The sequence below is a fragment of the Barbus barbus genome, assembly GCF_936440315.1.
Source record: "Barbus barbus genome assembly, chromosome: 27".
Classification (NCBI taxonomy): Eukaryota; Metazoa; Chordata; class Actinopteri; order Cypriniformes; family Cyprinidae; genus Barbus; species Barbus barbus.
Genome location: NC_136755.1, coordinates 27,336,308 through 27,361,232, shown reverse-complemented (window position 1 = coordinate 27,361,232; position 24,925 = coordinate 27,336,308). Strand labels below are relative to the sequence as shown.

General features: G+C 37.2%; 1 protein-coding gene across 1 annotated transcript; it reads right to left on the bottom strand.

Annotated features, from left to right (window-relative positions):
* Window positions 1–1,160: 1,160 nt before the first annotated feature.
* On the bottom strand, window positions 1,161–23,135 carry LOC306847476 (dolichyl-diphosphooligosaccharide--protein glycosyltransferase subunit STT3B-like; the record flags this gene model as incomplete). The annotated part of the gene is made up of 18 exons (XM_079381420.1): window positions 1,161–2,177; window positions 2,253–2,471; window positions 2,546–2,659; window positions 3,614–3,787; window positions 3,864–4,035; window positions 4,190–4,365; window positions 5,647–5,858; window positions 5,930–6,084; window positions 8,307–8,355; window positions 8,435–8,581; window positions 8,664–8,762; window positions 8,856–8,955; window positions 9,495–9,560; window positions 9,637–9,924; window positions 10,017–10,125; window positions 10,612–10,674; window positions 19,868–20,050; window positions 22,909–23,135. The coding sequence occupies 18 exons, from the start codon at window positions 23,133–23,135 to the stop codon at window positions 2,097–2,099; spliced, it is 2,634 nt and encodes an 877-aa protein (XP_079237546.1). The 3' UTR covers window positions 1,161–2,096.
* Window positions 23,136–24,925: the final 1,790 nt, after the last annotated feature.

Genomic DNA, 24,925 nt, shown 5'->3' with positions numbered 1-24,925 from the left:
AAAAACAAATGTAATTTCTACATTAATTTAGTTCAGGCAATAATTAAAAAATTTAAGTAAATTCTATAATATTACTCAATTTAAGCTTGTAGAAATTAAAGTTTGAACTTTATAATAAGTATAATTTACTTAGAATTGTTTATGTTTACAAGGATTCTTTAAGTTATGGTCCCGTTTTGCCCATCATGCACTGGGGCATGAATAATTAAAAAGGTAAACATTTTCACTGTTTTAGAGTTGTATTTACACTATTTTATGGTTGCTCTTGTTGTTAGGTTTAGTAACTTACTGTTTTCTGACACCTGGAGCTCATTTTCTATTCAAAAATGACCCATTCATACTCAAACACTACCTACTATCCATTGTGTACGGTGTACCAAGTATTGAGGTTTCTGTGTTAATTTGGGTAATAATTACATTGAGTGGACATATTTGAACAGGATGACAAGCTTGCTTATATTCATGTTTGCAAGTGAACCACGTTTTAATAGCATGGTATTTTCCAGTGCTACATTAAGTGCATTTTATAGTGTCTGAGTGAAATGTAGCAGTGCAGTAAGCAGACCAATAGTTGAAGATCTAAAATAAGGTAAAATGTTATTTTGGTTCAACTCAATTAATTATATTTTTTTATATAAATGAGTTTAAATGTTAACACAGCTTGAAATTACTTAGTAGATTATATCATATTGCATGTTTTAAGTAAAGAATGTTGAGTGAACTCAAATATTTAAGTTCATAAAACAAAAATTATCTTTGTTATTTTACTTAAAATAAACAAGTTGGTTTTACTTAAAACGTATGATGCAAAAATGGTGCATATATATTTGAAGTAAATCATGCACATCGGTTTTACCAGTGCAGGCTTAAGCCTCGTCTGTGAAACAGGGGTAAATGTGTTTGACTTTAAGTCGCACGCACCTTTTGTTTGGGGTGGTCAATATGTTCTGTCACAAAATATTTTCACATAAGAATTAAAATAGCCTTTTTTAATTCTTGGGTGAATTATTGGTCCTATATATATATCCGCGATACTTTTTAATATTGTGTTACCTTGAAAGGCTTTGTCTTTATAATGGGGGAATTAGTTTGGCTGTATGTTTGTAGTTTGGAAATTAGTATGACAAAGAATTATGATAAAATTGTAAAATCAAGCAGCTGCAGACATGACAGATTTATTTTTGCATACTAAACTGTAATATAAAATCCGAGTTAAGCATTACATGTAAAACCCTTCATGCTCTACATTTATCACAAAAAGAAAACACATTCACATTACGGCAAAAAAGTCCTGATAATTATTGCATCATTTGATTCATTGTTACAACACCCCCCCCCCCCCCCCCCCCCCCCCCCAGAAAACTACCAAAACTCAAAGAAACAGCAAACTGATCAAATATCAAAACCCTTTCAAAAATCACTGTTACACAAGAATATTTCAAAAGGACATTCACTATACATACACTTAAAAATATATAGGCATAAATTTGAGATTTATGTATTTGAACTGCATATAACATTTCCATTGGTTTGGATTATATATATAGTTTTTAACAGACTAATAAACTCCACATATTTTAACCATGTTCATACTCTTAACTTCTTAAATGTAATTGTTTTCACAACGAACAGACTGAAGCTGATTCAATCTGCATAAATGCATTCTGAAAATCTGATTATTTAAATTAACTCAAATAGATGCACACTAATAAACTAGGCTAATAAATAAACTAATCTGACTTGTTTCATTTGTGTATGACTAATACATACAGATTAGGTTTATTAGTTTAATATAAACCTGTTAAAAATCTAGAAACGTACAATTGTATATGCAATTCTCATAGAAATATCTTAAATTTTGGCCTAAATATTTATTAATGATAATTGCGATTTTCAAGTGTAAATGTTTCAAATGAGGAGAACATGAGCTCTTGGGTTCAAAATCTTCATTCTCCTTCAGCATTTCCTTCATGACCTATTAAAAAAACTGCTATATCAAACACATATTCAAGTATGAAACAGTAATAACCAGCGTTAGAGCATCAGCTGAAATCAAACAGTCAGTCTTCATCTTCACTGATCCGGTTCTGTTCAGTCTAGTCTTGTTTGCGGTTCAATCTTCTGCCTTTCTTCAGAACAAGTTTGTTTTTAATGAATCCTCGTTTCCTCCTGCTGCCCTGCACAGATCAACAACGTTAAAACAACATCAGGAGGTCAAAACATCTGTAAATGAGCTGATGAGACATAAATACCTTTCTGGAGGAGAGTGTGTGTTTGTGTTTGTGATCGGCGCCGGTGACTCGAGGTTTGCGCTCCAGCCGCTGCCGGTTGTCCAGATCTTTGACTTTATATATCCGGACGAGCCAGTGCTCGGAGGTAAACGCTTCCTCCAGGTGCTTCAGCTTCACGTCTTTGTTTCCGATCTCAGCGTTTCGCGTTCGGTCGAATCCTGGAGGAGTTCTGAAGTCCAGCTGAACAGAGAGGAAGACGTTTAACACACGAGCCTCAAACACGCTTCAGAAAGAGATCATGTGACCAGAATCACCTGCATTTCTCCAAAGCGATAGTAGGACATCTTATACATCAGAGAGTTGAGCAGCGCTGGAGACGCGGCTTTATCCACCCTGAACTCTCCCTGCGGCGTGAAGAAATCACTCTCCTGAACACACAACACACACACACTCAGTGTTTAAGTTGTCAGTTGTTTTTGTTATATTTCTTGCTAATTGTTTAGTTTTTTATATTTCTCTCTAGCTTCAAATTGTTCTTCGGTTTTTAGTTTTAGTCATTTTATTACTTCAATCTAATCTTATTTTATTTCAGTTAGTCGCCAAGCCAATATTTGTAATTTTTTAGATTTGTGAATTTTTTAAGGTTAAGTTTTTCATCTAACATTTATATTTTATTTCAGTTAACAAATATTATTTTTTAAATGATTTTCAGCTATTTTGTTCCATGCTTCTGTTATTTCTATTAGTTTTTAAAAAATATTTTTTAATGAGTTGATTTCAGTTTTAGTTCAGTAATTTTAGTACTTCAGCTTAAACGAACTTCAGTTAGTTTCCAAAATTTTCATCTAATATCAGTTCATTTTTTTCAGCTTTACTTCAGGTTATGAAAATTAATTGTAATGGTTTTGGTGATTTTTATGTGCTTCGTTCATTTCTATTAGTTTTTTATATTACTATATATTTTTAATTCATTTATTTCAGTTTTAGTTTGAGTAATTTTAGTATATCATCTTAAACGTGTCAGTTAGTTACCAAGGCAACATTTCTAATTTTCATTCAAGTTTTCCACCTAATATTTATATTTTATTTCATCTTTATTTCAGCTATCAAACATGATTTGCAGTAGTTGTATTTTTATTTTCAGAATTTAGTTAGTTTTAGTTTGTGGGTTTAGTTAGTTTCAAATAGTGGATTTAGTTACAGTAGTTTTAGCTAGTTTTAGTTAGTGGGTTTAGTTAATTTTAACATAGTTTTAATTAGTGGATTTAGTTTTAGTTACTGGATTTAGTTAGTTTTAGTAAGTGGGTTCAGCTAGTTTTAGTAAGTGGGTTCAGTTAGTTTTAGTTAGTGGGTTCAGTTAGTTTAGTCGTGCTGGGACTCACCCGCACGTCTCTGGGATGTTCTCCCTCGGCGATCCTCACCATCCACAGGAACTTATTGATGTCGTCGCCCGAGTATCCGATCACCCCTCCGAAGATGATCAGCACATAGTCCACATCCAGCAGCCTCATGATGTCATACGCCACGCTCTCATTGGACGCCATGGCTTTGCCCACCTGAGAGAGCCAATCAGAGAGAGGCAGTCAGACTTCCTGCGGTGGAGCATCTCTTCCTGCGGCCGGCGCGTCTCACCAGTGCGATGTGGCTGTTGTTCCAGGTGTTGTTGTCCACTAGCGTGGTTCTGTTGGCCATGCCTGCGATCTGATACCCATAATCCCACCAGCTCATGATGCGCGCGTGTTGATCGGTGTTGAGCCGCAGCCAATAGTACGCCTCTCTGAAATCATCCAGGATGCTGCGCGAACTGAAACACACAGGAGGCCGGATGAGCAGCTGTCTGTGTGTGTGTCTGTGTCTGTCTGTCTGTGTGTGTGTCTGTGTGTGTGTGTGTGTGTGTGTGTGTGTGTGTGTGTGTGTGTGCGCGCATGTGCGTGTGTCTGTGTGTGCGTGTGTCGTACCCGTCGTGGTTGTGTGACGCCAGCACGACACTGGGACTGGAATAAGCGTTACTGGTGACCCATGTGCAGTGAACAGTGAACATCAGCAGCAGCAGCAGCAGGAGGACTATCACCAGACTCCTGATGTTTGAACCCAAACCCTCTTCACACACATGATGCTTTCGCAGCTTACCAGCCTGAAATACACACACACACACACACACAAACAAACACCAGCAGGGGGCGACACACATCAGTTTAACACACATGATCACTTGGACTCTTGAAATCAATATGACAATAACATTTACTTTCTTAAAGGTTTTATCTTACTGTGAACGATTCATGAGGGCACATTATTCTAAATTCTATTTATTTATATTTTATCTAATTTACAGAAACACTAACATTTATTATATTTATATAATTTATATAATAGATGTATTTTTAAATAATAATTGAAAAATAATAATTTATATATTTATATAAAACTTTCCAGTTTCCACCTTGAGAAATATAATACAAAAATATATAAACAATGATAAAATATTTATTATATTTTAGTATATATATTAAATTTTTTTATTTTAGTGTTTTATTTTGTTTTATATAATAAAAAATGTAATATAATAAAAAATGATATTACAATTTAAATTTATTTATTAATTATTTATAAATAAATATATACATTTTCAAATAATAATTTATATATTTATGTAACTTTCTCCACCATTGATATATAATATAAAAATTGCAATATATAAACAATTATATATTTAGTATATATTTTATGTTTTTCTGTAATAGAATTACATATTTATTTATAAATAAATGTACATATACATACATGCATTTAAAAAATTTTTTTAGAAAAAAACATATACAATTTATATAACTATGAACTTTCTACACCTCTGAAATATGTTCATATGTAAATATGGGGTCACAGGATAAACAAGCAGTTTTTCGGACCCCCCCCCCGATACAGTAAAACTGCACATTTTAGAGTGGCCTTTTATTGTGGCCAGCCTAAGGCACACCTGTGTAATAATCATGCTGTCTAATCAGCATCTTGATATGCCACACCTGTGAGGTGGATGGATTATCTCGGCAAAGGAGAAGTGCTCACTAACACAGATTTTGACAGATTTGTGAATAATATTTGAGCGAAATAGGCCTTTTGTGTACATAGAAAAAGTCTTAGATATTTGAATTCAGCTCATGAAAAATGGGGGCAAAAACAAAAGTGTTGCGTTTATAATTTTGTTCAGTGTAATTGTCTGCTTGGACCGAGAAGAGAGCTTTGAGTTGTGAAAGCTGTGTGGCCACATTCACGAAAACTTGCAGCCAAAAAGTCACTTTCATACCAAAACGTTCTGTCGATCATCATGGTGAATTTCAATAAAAACTAAAAAATTTGCAGAATCTGCATGAATCTTTGTTCTGTTTGTTCAGTTTCTCACTGGTTCTGGGCGCACCTTATCATAGAGACTCCCAGCGTTCCTCCTGTCATTGTCGTCAGTGGCGTCTTCAGCCGGAGGATCGTCCTGCTTGAGCTCGTCACTCAGATAGCGCTCAAACACACTGGAGAAACACACGGCCGACAGAACGCACACCACCGGCGTCAGAGTCAGCATGAGCCGCACCATCACACCGGCGAAATACACCGCGCTGATGCCATACAGAACCACTGCAGAGACACACACACCTGAGACACGCAGCACTGGACCTGAAGGAAAGCACTCATGGCAGGGCACGTACCGAACACGCGCTCGGCGCTGATGTTTCTGATGCAGAACCACAGGCCTGCTGGGAAGGTGCAGACCAGGATGTGAAGATCAAAGAAGAAGGAAACCCAGGTGGTGGGCTGATGCTCCGATACAGACGCGATGATCGGAATATGAATCTTAGCATAGCTGGACAAAAATATCACACATTAAACATACGGCCTGAAAATATTTCCTGAAATGAACATAAACTTTGATTAAAAATGAGATTTCTGTGCTGTTTATCTGTAAAAAACTAAACGTTACCAGATCTGCTATACAGATGCTAGAGCTTCAGAGTGTTTTTAGCATGTTGCTATGTGGTTGCTAGGGTGTTCTTTAAAGCAATAAGCCCCAAGAAGCCACGGTTTACAGTGAATTTATAACAGCTAAGGGGCGTTGTTAGGCACAACACGGAGCAGAACCGTGTAAATCACGGCTTCATGAGGCTTATTGCTTTTATAGAACAGTTATTCCATATACGTAGCAAAGTTTCACAAAATCAAACAGAGCAAATAAAGAGTAATGATATTAATAAAAACATTATTCTTCCACCAAACAATATACATGTACATCTCAAAAAATTTGAATATCTTGAAAAAGGTCAATATTTTTTGTCACTCATTTCAGAAAGTGAAACCCATAGCCTATATTATATATATTCATTACACATAGAGTGAAATATGTCAAGCCTTTATTTCTTTAAATTTTGATGATCATGGCTTACAGATAATGAAAACCCAAAATTCAGTGTCTCAGAATAATACATAAGATCAATAAAAAAAGGATATTTTAAACAGGAATGTCAGGTTTCTGAAAAGTATCATTTAAAAGTTCATTTCTATGCACTCAATACTTGGTTGGGCCTCCTTTTGCTTTAATTACTGCATCAATCCGGCGTGGCATGGAGGCAATCAGCCTGTGGCACTGCTGAGGTGTAATGGAAGCCCAGGTTACTTTGATAGCGGCCTTCAGGTCATCTGCATTGTTGGGTCTGGTGTCTCTCATCTTCCTCATAGATTCTCTATGGGGTTCAGGTCAGGCGAGTTTGCTGGCCAATCAAGCACAGTAACACCATGGTCATTGAACCAGCTTTTGGTACCTTTGGCAGTGTGGGCAGGTGCCAAGTCCTGCTGGAAAATGAAATCAGCATCTCCATAAAGCTGGTCAGCAGAAGGAAGCATGAAGTGCTCTAAAATCTCCTGGTAGATGGCTGTGTCGACTGTGGACTTCAGAAAACACAGTGGAGCAACACCAGCAGATGACATGGCAGCCCAAATCATCACTGACTGTGGAAACTTCTCACTGGACTTAAAGCAACATGGATTCTGTGCCTCTCCACTCTTCCTCCAGACTCTGGGACCTTGATTTCCAAATGAAATGCAAAATTTACTTTTATCTGAAAAGAGGACTTTGGATCATTATGCAACAGTCCAGTTCTTTTTCTCCACAGCCCAGGTAAGACGCTTCTGACGTTGTCTCTGGTTCAGAAGTGGCTTGGTAGCCCTTTTCCTGAAGACGTCTGAGCGTGGTGACTCTTGATGCACTGACTCCAGCTTCAGCCCACTCCTTGTGAAGCTCTCCCAAGTGTTTGAATCAGCTTTCTTTGACCGTATTCTCAAGCTTGCAGTCATCCCTGTTGCTTGTGCACCTTTTCCTACCCAATTTCTTCCTTCCAGTCAACTTTGCATTTAATATGCTTTGATACAGCACTCTGTAAACAGCCACACCTTTCAGTAATGACCCTCTGTGACTTACCCTCTTTGTGGAGAGCGTCAATGTTCATCTTCTGTACCATTGCCAAGTCAGCAGTCTTCCCCATTATTGTGGTTTTAAAGAACAAGAGATACCCAGAATTTATACTGAAGGGATTTATACTGTAGGGATTTATACTGTAGGGATTTATACTGTAGGGATTAATTGAAACTCAAATGTAAATATTCTAATATTTTGAGATACTGATTTTTGACTTTCATGAGCTGTAAGCTCTAATCATCAAAATTAAAACAAAAAAACTTTTGAAATGTTTTACTTTACATGTAATTAATCTAAAATATATGAAGTTTCACTTTTTGAAATAAGTTGCAAGAAAAAAATGCACTTTTTCACGATATTCTAATTTTTGGAGATGGACCTGTACAGTAGTTCCTCAGAAACGGTTGTGGTTGCAACAAAGTGGATGCCGAGCAACACACAGACACAGAAACAAAGAGGTGTATGTTTGTAGAGTAATTTACACCAGCACAGAATGTGGCTCAACCAATCAGAATCAAGGACCGGAACTATCCATTTTACAAAGTGAAGTTTAGAATGTTGCTGTATTTCGAATGAGTTTTTGATCATAAATGATGTAATTATCAGTGTATTTTTACCCCGTGTCCCAGAGTGAATAAAAGCGTCCGCTCCACGGAGCGATCCAACCTGAACACAAACACACGATCATCAGCACACACTCATGTCATCATATGTGTCACATGATCATGTACCACGGTAAACTGACCGATGCAGCTGAGGTAAACGACACACGCAAACAGCAGCAGAACAGCGACACAAACACAGACAGAAAACAGAGTCTGTTTGTCCTGCAGCGTCAGTCTGTCTCGCAGGAACTGCAGGAACGAGTAGAGCTGCACGAGCACGAACACACCTGCACACAAACGCTGAATCAACATTAAATCAACACTGAATCAGCATTTGTGTGTGACTCTGTAGCCAATGAGGAGACTCACCAGCTGCTGCCATGTGTTCGCTGGTTCTGATTGGCTGAAACCCAACGAAAGGAATCTGCATAGACAGAATCAGACCAATGATGTAGAACGTGCTGTACGCTGAGAGAGAGAGAGGACCAATCAGAATCAACGCAGGAATTAATCAGATTTCAGATTGTGTGTGAATCGTTGTGAATCTTGACTTCGACTCACCGATGTAAACTCTCTTACTGAAGCGCTGCATCAACAACAGAACGAACACATGAAGAGGAATCAGATTAATGATGAAGACGTAACCGCCCCACGCCGACACCTCAAACAGACACACACAATTAGTCTGAATAGAGTCATTTTCCCTCTGTGATAAAAACATTAATTTCCCTCTGTGTAAAACACTGATTTACTGAATCGATTTGACCGTGAGCAGAAACACAGAATCAATCAGCTTTGAAGAGTCAAATGAAAAACAGACTGAATGAGACGAACACATTTGTCAATGAAAGAGGATTCAAGAAAGAGATTCAGTCCATCATTTGAGTGTTTGAGATCAGGGCCCGTATTTATCAAGAGTCTAAGAATTACTCTCAAGAACACTGCTAAGAATTGACTTAAGTGAAAAAAAATTCTTCATTTTCATTCATCAGGGGCATTCGTGGCCTAATGGTTAGAGAGTCGGACTTGCAACCTGAAGGCCGCGGGTTCGAGTCTCAGGTCCGGCAGGAATTGCCGCAAGTACAGTTAAAAAAAAAGAAAACAAGATTTGGAGTACACTACAAGCGCACAATATAATTAAATGCACTTCTTTTTCCCTGTAGACACATGAGCTGAATTCAGTACATCATTCACACTCACCATGTAGAAATACGAGAGGCAACATCCGACGGTCCAGAACACTGATCCAGTTTTGATCGACTTCACCTGAACAACCACAGAAAACTTACTTCCAGTTCAATTTATAAAGCATTGCCTATCTTCCTCCAGAGCTTCCTCTTACCCACAGGAAGTAGGTGAACTGCAGGGCGAATATGGCGACGGCCTCGTTATCGAAGGACCCGGCCACCGAGCGCGAGATGTATCCGGGCACGATGGCCATGAAGCAGGCGGACAGAAGACCCGCCCCCTGACTCCACAGCTCCCGCGTCAGCAGGAAGGTGGCGATCGCAGTCAGAGCGCTGAAGACGGGCGCCAGGAACACGCAGACGTCCCGGATGTGGACGCTCAGGTGGATGAGGTTCAGGATGTAGTGAATCAGACCTGCGGTCACCATCAGACCAGGATAGACCTGCAGGAGCACACAGGAACCGGTCTGAGCTCCTCAAGAAGCTCCTCAGATGAAGCAGAGTTCAGATGTGAATAAACTGAATCACAACTCACCGTTCCTCCAACGATTCGCCCCAGAGGATACCAGGCTCTCTCATCAAACCAGTTGAGGAACTCGTAGAAACCGCTGGTGGTCAGATGATGGGTGGATCTGTAATTAAACCTGTTCACAAACACACACAAACACTCATGAATGGTGCATATGCAAATGAGATGCAGAGCAGAGGTTTTGCGAACGCCAAACAATAACGTAACATCGTTTGTATGGTGTGTTTGCTCTTCTTCTAGGTCTGACAGCTGATCTAGAATCAGTCCATCATCACATATATGCTATTATGACAGACTGTACATTCTGATGATGAAGCTTGGAAGAGCTCATGACATAAACAAATAAACAACAATGCATTCATGACATATAAATGAATAAATAAACAAAGCTCATGAGAAATAAAGAAAGTTCATGAAGAGAATGATTCAGTATAAAATTAATGAAAATATAAATAAATACATACATGAAATTATAAAATGAGCTCATGACAAATAAATAAATAAATGAGCTTATAACAAAAATAAACAAACATACGGTATGAATTATGACAGACTCTTCCTCATCTTCTGAAGGCATGAGCTGTAAACAGTGACGCTGCACCTGCTCAGATACTGAGAGAACATGAACATCATCTGCATCCGTCTGTCTGGATCAGAGCAGCATCTGTGAGCACAACATGAGAACATCAAAAGCTTCTGGACACAACGAGAGAAACTCACAAACTCCCACTGAGCATCCTCACACACACACACTACAGACAGTCTGAGCGGATGACAGGCTGAGTGTGTTTGTGAGCTGATCTCGTAGAACCCATTTCTCTGCTCTAGAGGTTGTGAAACCAATGCTGGTAATCCATCACAGATGACACGCACTATTTTAGGACACTAATCTGTTTTCTGTGTCAATGACAGATTCTGTTGTACAGTCAAAGTTGTCAGAATGAGACTCTACACAAAAACACAATCTGAATTCAAAATCAAACGGATATGGAATACAAACAAATCTGATCTGATTTAAAAAAAAGAACTGAAATTATAACAATACAATTAATCTGAATTAAAATCAAAACTGATCTGATTTAAAACTCAATTGATATGAATTCAAAATCAAACTGACCTGGATTACAAACAGCTGGTCTGTACTGAATTGATCAAAAATACATTGATTTGAAATAAAAATTAAACTGAAATTGATTACAAGCACAACTGATCTGAATTCAAATCAAACTTACAGTTTTTCTCGATGTGAACACACAATTTATGAAACAATTCACCATTTTCTCACAACTATAAACACAATCTCAAAATTACACACCAACGTGTGCAAACTTCAAGCTTCCAGGTCAAAATCAAATAGTTTAGTCAAAAACATGTTCTCTTTTGTCAGACTCAAACTTTGGCCTCAGATGATACACAAACCTGTCAAATACTCAGACTGCTTCTCTGTCTTGAGAACACCAGTGAGATCAGTTCAAAACACTGTTACAGAAACCTCCTTTTGGGAAACAGGAATCATTTTACCAGTCAATGACTGTTACCGTATACTGCATAAATAAATGGATGCAGATACAGTAAAATTTAGCAATAAACTTTAAGAAAAGTTTACTTTCATTGCACGACTGTAAAGAGATCTTACAGTAGATGAAAAGCACTACAGTTTTTCTCTCGATTGTTAGCACACTATAACTGATTCATTTGGCCCAATTTTCCAAACCATTCATACAGTTCTCAAAACAAAGACACGTTTCTCAAAACTTTTAACACATTTCACCTGTTTGTACACACGTTCCAATTTGCTGTGTTTTCTGCAAAACTCTACACAAAAACGCCATCGCTTTGCACAGGTTTAACCATGTTCTCATTCAGAAAACACAAACACACAATATATAGTAAACTCAAGCATCAAAAAATGCACACATTTATCCCTGTGTGAACATTCAGTAGCAAAACTGATGACACACAGGTCAGAATCTCAGGATGATATGCACAGGAGCACAAGTGATTATGTGTTTTGGAAAATGAATCCTTGTAGTGGGAGACAAAGAGGAATTGGAGGGGGAAATAAAAATGAAGGGGATGAGGTCAAAGGTCATTTGTTCCTGATGAAATACAAAGCACTACAACAGTTTGGATGACAGTTACTGTACTGAAATGCAGAAGGCTGCACTTCTTATGTATGCCATATATCCTTTCAAAAGTACAAATTTACACATTACTGTATGTGGGATATTGATTGAAAGACATGTTTGAATTATTGAGGATATGGTCGATCTCCCAATATTTAGCTGCACCCTTCAGCCATTGTAAGCCATGATTGACAACATTATTTCATCTGATATGCACCTCTGTCCTTGGCCTCTTCTTCCTCTTCCTCTGTTTTGCCTCTGTACCCTTCCACCACGCATCCTTACTCCTCTTCTTCCTCTCGGCTGTTGACCCTGATGGTTTTCTAGATGTTCATCCATCGTCAGAATGTGTAACTATTGTGTTGTCCTCTGTCTATATCTGCTTTCCAATTGAAGGTTCATGAGATGCACCTTTGAGCTATTTCAGAGAACTTGTTTATCATTTTATCATGATTGATCTACATCTCTTCATTAGTGAAAGTCAAGATTCACCTGCACAATTCATGGCCAATTTACAAAAAAGAAAATATGCTTGACAGTTTATGACAACTAGATCAACCATTTTGCATTTAATGACTTATATGATGAAGTAATGACTATGTTTTGAGGGGAAAGACTATTGCACAGAGAACTATATAATACATTTTGAGCAACATGATATTAGCAACTGATAATGTAGGAAACCGCAGACAAATGTACATAATCAGTTGCATGAATGCACCAAAGCAATCCCAACTTGTTCATAAGAATGAGAAACTGCTTTCATGATGTGCACAAGTGACTAGATGATGTGGAGGTTGAACAAGTAGTTTTGAAAATTTCATTGCACACATTAAATATCACCACTTGATATAAGAGCCATTATAAACAAACTACGGGCCACATGAATCAGATCTGACACACTGCAGCAGCTCAACTGATGTTCAGATAACAGAACCACAAAAATACTGAACTGATCTCTGTGACACGAGGAACACGAGGAACATCAGCGGCTCATAACAACATTATTCATTATGATCTCAACATGATTACTAAACTCAGATTGAGTGTTTTGACATGTGAAATCACGTGAGACTGAATCACGTGAGACTGAAGGAGGAGGAAGACTCGTTCGATGACAGTAGAACTGAAGTCATGTTGTCTCCAACACTCAGAGGATGAGAATGAGGATGGATGAAGGTATTCAGACAGATGTTTCCAGCTCAGCATGAGTCCTTCCACTTCACGCTCAAACTCACGCAGGAATGACAAAAAACTCACAAAGTACAGAAAACAAGAGCTGAACTGAATGAGATGAGAGTTTAGAGAGAAAGAACAGCCTGAATTCACCATGAACAAGGAGAAGAATGAAAGAGACAGGGAGAGAGAGAGAGAGAGAGAGAGAGAGAGAGAGAAGGAGGTGAAATAAATGGGATGGTCGACAGATTCATTTATTTGGGACGATGGAAAAAACACACTCACACACACACACACACACACACACATTTCTAGCTTCTGGGCAGTTGTAAACCTAGAGTTACAATGAATAAAAACCTCAATAACTCAACAACCCAAAAACATGTTACAAGTTATAGTTAATCTGACATCTTCTGATTACATCAGAAACTTACAATATTTAAACTATTGTTTAGGTATAAGAACGACAGACAGACAGACAGACAGACAGACAGATAGATAGCTGAGAGACTGAAGTGATCTTGTGTTTGTGAATCAATAGGAGATTAAAGTGACTCTAAGAATAAGAGTTTGTCACAAACGACTCGAGGACGTTTGATCCATTCAAGACTGAATAAAACACCAGTGAAAGATCTCAGCTGTGCTCCACAGAAGAACAGAGATCAAACACAGACATCTGGCTCAATTTCCTGTGTCTCAGATGTACAAAGACCCCTGTAATCACACATATGTCTCCTCATTTTCTGAGTGAACTATTCCTTTAACTACTCTAATCATTCAGTCCTAGATTAACAAACACCATGAGACACAAACCTGCCAAACTTAAACACCAAACACAAACCGGCCGTGACTAAATGAGCTTTATATTCATTAAAATGATTAAAAACGGTCATGCATTAAAGCACAGCAGCAGCCAGAAACATCCCGATCATGGCTTCTGTATTCAGAACAGACGTACAATGAGGATTTACATGAAAATAAAGCAGGTGTAGCATTACTAGAGCTTCATGCTGAGGATAACCACCATCTGTTAGAAAATAATCTGATTCGTTTGACGTGGAGAGATTCATTAATGATGGAGTGGGAACTTCACTGTATGATCAGAAGAAACCAGCACTGGCTTCATCCTGATCAGAGATTCAGAGCTGGTCTGAGATCAGTCAGAAATGATTCAGCTCTTATGAGACTCCAAAAAGATTCAATTCATCAAAATTTGATTCATTTTACAGTCAAGCATGTTCTGATCTAACACTGCCTGAGCCCTGAAGAGATTGTGAGGAATGTGTACTGAATACTACACTACATCAATGTCAGGAATTACTCCACTTTATTAAAGGGGTCATATGATGCTTTTTTAAAGATCATTATTTGGTGTATTTGGCGTACCAGAATATGTTTGACATGACATGCTTTAATAAAAACACATTATTTTTAAAATACTGTACATTATTGTTTTCCTCTCTCAAACGCGTCATTTTCTACAAAGTCCCTCCTTCCGACAAGCGCAGTCAGCTCTGATTGGCCAACTGACCCAGTGTATTGTGATTGGCCGAACACTGCAAGCATTCATCGGAAATGTAACACCCCTTTCCATAATCGCGAGCTTCAGCTTTTAAAATAAATGTAAAGACAGTTAATAATTACCATCAGTTTTACCATCTGAGGGGAACAGAGTCGCGTGACAGACACAGTGATGATGCTCATATATATTTGCACACAAGCCGCGAATAAGATAGCTGACTCCACTGTCATGTGACCCTGTCTCTGTCTCTCTCTCTCTCTCTCTCTCTCTCTCTCACACACACACATACACACACGAAGCGCAAAACTCTGCATTTGAACAGTCAATAGCAAATACTTAAACTAATAACAAAACATACTTACAGTCACTGATTCAGAAGCGCCAGATTGTCATAGCAAAGAATTACCATAATTAATTCCATAAAATGCGTTGTAATAATATCTGGGTTGTGCTCTTCTGTTGTAAATAATCTTAATGATTCCTAAATGCATCTACTTTCAGTGTCTCCCTGTCACGGCTGCATCAACACTACTGCAGTTACTGAAACGCCTTCTTTCTTTGCGTGAACATTTGTAAATATTTCCACATCGTGACATAGACATGTGGGGGGTGTGTTCGAATGAGCTGTTTTAGGGGGGCGTGGCAGAGTCTTAACTTTGATAAAGAATATGTCTTTGGTTTTGAGACTTTAGTCTTTGCAACTTCAGGGATCTTATCTATGCACAAACAGCTTGTAACACTCCAAAGAGAAAGGAAAACTTGAAATAGCATCATATGACCCCTTTAAGGGATAATATTTTGCCCATAGACTAAAATCTTGATGATAATTTTTGTTGCATATGTTTCATACTTTATAAACACAAATAAATAAATAAATGTATTTATTTACTTATATTTGATCAGACAATATTTCCACTTGGAATTAAATTGGGGATAATATAACTATAATTTTGTTATTAATTAAATCCTATAATTACATTTTCAGGATAATTTTTGCTTAATGGAGACATTATTCCTACAATTTAAACACACAGAAAAACGTTGCCCAATTATGCAAATATTTTATTTATTTATTTTAATTGCCAATCTGAACAGTTAACATGTCAATTAACAATACAAAAAAATAATTAAATCAAAGGTCAACTTATTTATTTTTTAAACAATTTACAAAAAAAAAGAAAAGAAAAAGAAATCAAAGCCATGTCAAATACAAAACCAGCTGTATGTAATGTAAACGATCAGGCTTAAACCTTGAATATAATATTATAAAATATTGTAATGTGCACATAAAAATGCTACATGTTTTCTAAAGAGTTAAAATTAAGAAAAAAATTAAAGGCATGTTTTTGCTCCAAAGGCATGTCTTTGCTTTAAATATCTGGAGTTATTTTTTGGTATTTTTGGTGGTATTTTGCCCTAAACACCGCAAACACAAACAAACCCTCAAGCACATGATCTCTAGCTCATAAACGGTTCACAATGACCCATCACATAACAAACGCACACGTACAAGTACAAACAGCCATAGGGAAAAATAATCATCGTAACATCATGATTTTATTGATTGGATTGTGGGATGCAGTAAAAACAAAGGGCAAGACATCTGTTTAGTGCATTATAAATATTAAAAACGCAAAATAATTCTCTCCAGCATTGTGCATGCCAGCCACCAAATGAAGCAGAAATCAGATTAAAAAGTCACAGCACACTTCAGAGCAGAAATATTAATTAAGATGAGGCTTAAATTAATAACAAGAGCTATAGGATTACTCAATCCTTGCAGCTAAGACAAAACTATGATTCTCTGTGAATCCAACAAGCTTTCTGCAAACAGTCGATGTTGGATCTTGTCATTCAGACATTTATAGATCATAAAAACGGCCATGGTCAAGTTCAAACTTTATATTAGATGAGATATGTGGATTAGCAGGTGTGAGACGCCGCTGTTAGATAACTGTACTTCACAAGGTCACAGACAGATGTACAGCTATAAAAAAGAGCTTCAGTTTTACAATGACACAGAGACATTGTAAAAAATGGCCTTTAAATCAAACTGAATTATTGTGATATGATAAAATTTACAAGTTGCAGGTCTGAAGAGGCACTGAGTGGGGGGGCTATTTTTAGGGTCATGTAAGTGAAATCTAAATGAACTCGGTTTACATTCTCAATCCATTCACACAAATAGGAGAGAGAGGGACGAATGGAAGCGCAGGGCTGCTGAAAGGGACTGTAGGATATTGATTGTCTTTTGAGAAATGGCCTCCAGAACAGAACCTCAAGGACAAACTAAAGAGAAACTGAGAGTGCAAAATAAGCCAGCTCTCATTTATTACCCGCCGCAGAGAGAAAAAGAGAAAAACAGACAGAGAGTGAAAACAGTACAAGAGAGAAAGAGCTGCACACTGTGCTGCATATACTGCATAAAACATACCATATTAAAAAAACATGAAAATGAATACATAAAACAATGTACAGTACATATTGTGGCACATGTGAGTAAAGTTATTTAGCATTTTTAGTTGTCTTTCCACAGTCTGATTGTGAGTCACATAAAATGATGAAAATTATTTAAAAGAAAAAAGAAAAGAAAATACATAAATACATATTCTCATGTATTTTTTTATGCATGGCAAACTAAAGAGTAATAAAAACATTTTAATAATCATTATAACAATAAAATGTCAATAAATAAAGAAAATTATACACTGTATTATACACTGCATAATTTCTCTTTCAGTTTGATATCTAAAAGAAAAGCTATAGGCTACAATTTTTCAAAATAAATTTATTAACACCAAAACAGCAAAAAATGCTACTTTAATGGCAAACTCAGGGTAGTAAAAATTTTAATCAATAACAATAATATTTAATTCAATACATAAGGTATATATAGACTAAATCAAATAATATTTTAGTTTTAACAACATAAAAATATAGCAATATAAGCGTTTTCAATTTGATAGTTGACAGAAGAGCTACAATTCCCCAGGACACGTCTTTCTAAAAATGTCCATTATTGATTTTTTGGAATAAAGACCTTGTCTAATACAATTGAAACCAGAACAATACAATAAAATAGTCTGTTTAGTCTGTCATATTCTCAAAGCAGAGCATGAAATGAAGACTTTTGTGAGTCGAATCAAATCAATATGAGTGTGATGACGATTGCTCAAGGCCTAAAGTGAACTGCAGGATGGCAGAAGGAATGAAAATCGCCAGTTTTCCAAATTTTCCAACCTAGACAGTATTTTAAGGCATCGCAAGCGAGCGTCCAAAGTGAACGGCTGGACAGTTACACGGTGCTGATTTACAAGAGAGCTGCCTGTGCAGACAGCTCACTACACTCCTGAAAACAAAGATTCTTAATTGGAATCAATGGTTCCGTAAAGAACCTTTAACATCCATGGAACCCTTGCATTCCATAAAAGGTTCTTTAGAAAGAGGTTGTTTCTTCACACAAAGATACAATGGTTATTTTAAGAAATGTACACTTAAAGGCTCTTTGGGGAACAAAAAATTGTTTAGTTGAGAAAAAAAAAAAATACATTTTGGAAGCTTTATTTTTAAGGCTTGGAGGGAGCTACTATCTTACCGGCTCATCCCGGACACAAACACATGCAACAAACCACCGCAAGACAGAAAGAGAGAGAGAGGGAGAGAGAGAGAACTGCAAAACAACATGAAAATGCCAGAGGCAAACAAAAATGAAGAAATAAACAACAGCGGGAGAAGAAGAAATCGAGAGAAACTTGGACTGAATTTCACCTCATTGACTCAGATGATCTTCAGGGGCTGAAGAAGAATGTGAATACTGATACACCTGGGAAACAAACCTAGCGTCCAAAATACTGCCATCATCAAACCTCTGGACACAATAATCACATCCACTAACAGTCTTTACCTGATCACCGACATTCCTTTAGAGCCCAACATGGACATGAACAACAAATATTGATTATAGCTGAAATTTTCTTCTTTTGTGGGCATAAGTCTGAAGAATAAAACATGCAATCAATTATAAAGTTTAGACCCAAATATTATCATCATTAAATTCTATAATTCCAGATATTTCAAAAAGTGAACTGAGTGTTTATTACCAATTTTGTGAAGGTTTATTTTTTTACTTTCAAATAGCAAGTTCCACTTAATGAAATATTTTTTAATGCTTGACATAATCAGAAAAAAAAATTATTGGTTGTAAAACTGTATTTTAAGAGTTTATTAATCTTCCAGGTCTAGAAATCAGACTTTAAATCTCCTTATTTATTCAGGTTTTCAAAGACTGGTTCTTGGCAGTTTTTGAGGGAATGAATTAAAATAAGAAACATTATATCAACTTGTAAGTTGTTTTAGCCTATTTAACCGTTTCTTTTTTTTTTTTTGAATCATTTTTAAGTTGTGACCATGACACATTAAGTGAGATTTATATAGAGATCGATTTGGCTGAGAACATTGCACATTATATATTCTCAGAGTCTCTTGAGTTAGAAAGAGTGAAGAGAAACTTCAAAGAACTTCTGACATCAAGTGATTTACAGTGAAATCTCTTCAAACGTCTGAATATGCCGACAAAACAGATCCTTTGAAATGCATGCATCTGAAAACCTGATGAATGACAAATGAGTAAGTGAGTGCTTTAAAGTAATACTTTTTCAAAGCGTTTATCATAGCAGGAGGAAAACGCTGTCAGCAATTCACTTTTGTGCTTCTTAAAGAGAAAAAGACTCATTGAAAAAGATGCCCACTGCCATCATGACGAGTTTCATCCTTTAATTTTTTGTTAAACAATAAATTGCTGTTAAATTGTACGTTTCATGACTTTAATTCATTAGATGTTTTTATAAAAATTCAATTAAACTATTAGAATGTAAAACAGAACTTTTAGGGAAAATAAAACTACATTTGGAAAAGAAAATCCATAATTTCAATTAATTAGACATGCTTTTTGATCATTACAACTTCCATCTAAGTCTTAATTTATGAAAAAGTAAAACAGAATTTTGGATCACATACAATGGATTTCATTGGACCCTCCATTCTGTTCTTCATCAGCAATCATCCATCCCAACTCAGCATGCATGTCTTTACTCCAGTAATCTACTTCTTCTCCATTCTCCTCCATCACTGTCTGTTTTCTTGTCCCTGTGGGTTTGATCCGGCTCTGTTCGATGTCTGTGTTTGACTGACAGTCTGCCAACCAGCAACACATGGCACTGACAAAACACACAGTCTGTGAGCCACCAGAAATGATGTCATTATAGTCACACACACACACACACACACACACACACACAACAGAGCAACATACCCAACAAAGTGCCAGCCGACCGGCTTAGATGAGTGTTTATGCCAGAGAACAGAATCACAATCTTCTGTGCCAAAGAAAGACAAACAAACACTCACAAGACACAGAACATCTCGTTCATGACTTAATTCTTTCTCCTAGACAGCAATGAGATTAAATGGAGGAAAAGACTCCAGTAATCTCACATGAAGTTCCTCTAGTCTCTATGAACTCAAACATTTCAAGTGATCTGAGCTGCTCAACATATTTATTTTATAGCTCAAGACTCTAAGTGTATGATGACCTTTGGCTCATTTGTGGATGTTTTAGGAGACAAAGATAATACTTAAACCTGTTGATTTTATGATGTTGTTTGTCTCAGTCAGAAACTGCAAAGGCAAACATAAGAGGATTCAGTGAAAGAGTGATTCATTTTCCTTCAGAACGAGCGAACGGCTCTTCAGACAGACTTGAGAAGCTCTGAAGGAGAGAATCAATCGCTGAAGCACCGGAGGCTTTCTGCTACAGAGACTAATGAAGCTGTTTATCATACAAACACAGAACCAGACGAACAAACACTCGGTTTTTACCCTCATCGTGAGTTTAAATGCTCCAAACCCTCAGAGAAAGCTGCTCACGATACAACAAAACAGCAGATGATTTCTGAATGACTGATTTCTACTGGAACTTCTGGATTAGGAATTCAAACTCAAACGTCAATTTAAATTCAAATTGTAGTTAACGAATTCAAATGCAAACTGAATTTGAGTCACGGTTTGCAAAATAAATGTTCTGTTGGATATATTTTTTTTTCAAATGTGAAAAAAGCCGTGCACGCTCTAAGAACTGCTGAATGATACAACAAATTCATGAAGCACTCTGCAAAAAAAGGGATAATCTAATAACTATTTATATTTTCATCAAATAATATGCACTGGATTATGCAAGGACAGAGTGTGCTGTTTTGAAGGAGAATGACTTCAAGCCAAAACAACAAACAAACAGACTCGAGGTGTGCTGTCAATCACGACCCAAGTCCCAAGATGCATATTGCAGAATCTCACTGAGGTTGCATCTATATAACCAGAAAGAAATGTGCAATGTGTTTTAGACTGCAGTCTGTACTGCCATAGTCTATAGTCTATAATAAACCTCAGCACATTAAGTGTGTCATAAAAGAGCCGCTAGACGTTTCTATAATAACCGTGATGAGACATAATTAATATTTTGTTCATGGGTTAAACACACCTGCTCCGTGTTTATGAAATTCACTTAAGATGAGTGAAATTGCAGCAGCGCTTTTAAGCTTATTCTATTACCGAGGAGAAACATGCAATAAATACTTTAGCAATTATATACAAAAATGTTTCTCATAAGCAGGTCTTTTACATTCTGACCTGATTTATTTTACTAATCTACAGTTTGAATTGAATCCAACCAATCAGTGGATTAAACAATGGAGAAAATCCATATTTGTGTGTTATCAGGGAGAACAGACCGCAGCGGTGTTTCTAACAGCTTCTTAATCAATACTGGTTAACTATCTGTGTCTCACCGAGCAGCAGGAACTGGATGTTTGGCAAACAAACCACAGGATTGAGCCAGAGCGCTTTCTCCATCCATCTACATCTAGTTCTGTCTCCTCTACACATGTGTGAACACAAACACAGAGTCTGACCAAAATTATTTTCCTCTCAATCAATTAAGATCATTAGATGCGAGGTAAACATGCTCCACTTTGAAACAGATAAGAAGATGCCCCAGCCTTAATCCACATGATTTCAGACTCTTTCTTAATCCATGTTCCTGGTCTTATTGCAAATGTTTCAATGCCTTCTTTGATTGAAATATAACTGTAAGTCACCAAACACCTTCAATTAGTCCAGAAAATAACAGCAGACAATCTGTTCCACTTCACTTCATCTCATTATAGATCAATTAAGAACATCTTGAAATGAATATGAGCAGAAAAATTCAAATGAACTTGAAACCTCGGCAGACTAAACAACAGATATGATGATATCGGTAATGCTGCAGCATAAAAATTGTCATGTTTAAGCAAAACACACAAATGAATATTAAACATTTGGTTATTGCCAGCAAAGGTTTCCTAATTAATATTGCTTAAAATACCATATAAAAAACTGAAAACGTGTCTTGTTTGTGCAAAAATTATTGTTTAATTTTTAAGTAAATCCATCCTTTTTTTCCCCCAGCCTTCCGATACTCACCATGTCAACATCTACACAACTAGACTATTAAATCGAATCTACAGCAAGTTGCATAAAACCAAAACCAATAAAACCCTTGCCAACAAATTATGTTAAATTAACAACTGACATTTTGATTGTTGAGAAAGCTACCGCTGTGTCTAAACACACCTGACCTCTGGAGAAAAGTGCATGCATCAGTGTGCTCCAGGTCAACTCAGAAAAGATGATATCACAAGAGCAAAAATACTGTCTGGAAGACAGATCACTCTATTGCAGTCTAGATAGACAGCTTACTAGGTTTTGAGACACGGCCACTGCTCTCTTTAGCTTGAAAACAGAACAGAAAGCTAAAGCAGATGTTTGTCTTCATGTGCTGCTCTGAAACATCAGCTCTCTGTTCATATGCTGTCTAGTAAGACTAGGTTTAGAGACAATCTAAACACACACTTTACTGCAGCTCTGACAGTTAAAGCACAACTGATCAAATACACAATACAAGATGACTTTTGCAGTTATTAAGAGTTTTAAGAGTGTTTAGAAGAAATAAAGCGCTGTCAGGACCAAAGTTACTCACCACGGATCAAACTCATGGATGAGGCTCTCGAAGCGGATCACCGCGAACAGTCTGGAGATGAATCCACACACACACGCCAGGAAGAGGATGGTGAGAGACAGCAGACAGCGCCATCCAGCCGGCTGAGATAATCCGCCTTTTCCTCCTCCTCCACCCGCGGAGCTGGAGCGGCTGATCCCGGGAGGAGAGCCGCAGGTACCGGCTGAGCATCTGCGGTGAAGCTCCATCATATTCTGTCAGGATGACAGTCTGTTTATTCTCTGATATTCACAAGTCTGTCCGGTGACTTGGTTCGACCGGCTGATCTTCACATCATCATCATCATCATCACCTTCATCCCGCAGACATGCAGCTCGGATCGGCTCCGTCTGGAGAACTGGATGCGCGTCCAGCGTCTGGTGTCCAATTCCAGAACGAATCTTTTAAAACGGTTCTTTGTAATGATTCAGTTGAACCGACTCGCATCTGTTTACTCCAAATTGGAGCCCCCAAAGCCCCCCTTCTGCACGTGCCTGATCGAGATAAAGCCATTTTAAATAGCCTAATATTTAAAGGCGGCTTCTAAATCTTTTATGTCAATTTGGTTTTATTTCAACGGTTTTATTTGTGACCCTGGACCACAAAACCAGTCATAAGGGTCCGTTTTTTAAAACAAATAAGCTTTCTAATGATGTATGGTTTGTTAGGATGGGACAAATCTGGAATCTGAGGGTGCAAAAAATATCTAAATGCTGAGAAAATTGCCTTTAAAGTTGTCCAAATGAAGTTGCATATAATGCAAAGTTTTGATACATTTACTGTAGGAAATGTACTAAATATCTTCATGGAACATGATCTTTACTTAATATCCTAATGATTTTTGCCATAAAAGAAAAATGGATCATTTTGACACATATAAATTGCTACAATATACCCATGACTGGTTTTGTGGTCCAGGGTCATATTTCAGGTAAAATTACTGTAGTAGCCATCCTTCGGATGAGACATTAAACCAAGGTCCTGACTCTCTGTGGTCATTAAAAATGCCATGGCACATTACACCAAAAGTAGGGGTGTAAACCTGGCCAAATTCCCTCTACTGGCCTCCTAATAATCCCCATCCACTTGATTGGCTCTGAGTCTCTCTCCTCTCCACCTGTAGCTGGTGTGTGGTGAGCTACTGGCGCCGTTGTATCATCCGGGTTAATGCTGCACACTGGTGGTGGTTAAGGAGAGACCCCCTCATGATGGTAAAGCACTTTTGGGTGTACAGCAATACACAATAAAGCGTTATATATGCATCATTCATTCATTCATTCACTATTCTAAAGAGTTACCATCATGAACTATAAATGTGATATAAAAAGTATATTTACAAATTTAACTAAATTTTAGCAAAAAAACGTACTACTTCAATCGGTGATGATTTTTGAAAAACCTATAGGTTCATTAAAACAAACCAATCACTTGAATGAATTGACCAAATTGACAAACTCAAACGCCTTCCTGACTGATAGTTTCATCCTCCAACACAGCATGCCTAACAAATAAAGCAGCATATGTACTATCATTATTCATAGTTTATAGAGAAGACTGCAGTTTTTTGTCCTGTCAACTGAATAACTCAGATCTGTAATTATTATAAATGGAGGTGATTCGAGTCCCCTGTTGAACCAAATGAAAATGAATCTCTTTTGGCCTGAGAATATGTTTTAAAGAAATCTTAATAGATTCAGGCGTATGTTAGTACAGATTGCTCTAGCTCTGCTGAATTCGATGAATGATATTAGATCATAGATGAAGTGGGATTTATCCTGCAGTTGATGTGTTTGGGAATCACTAAGAACATGAGTAGCATCAGAAATAGACACAGGTCATTCCATCAGAGCTCTGCACAGATTCAGTTTCATTAGGTGCATCAAAGAAAAAATTAAACTCAAGAATTAAACGAATGTTCAATTGAACTCTATAGAATTCATTAAAGCTCTCTGAGAACAACAATCACAAACTATTGTGGTGTGAAACTCAATAAAATGTT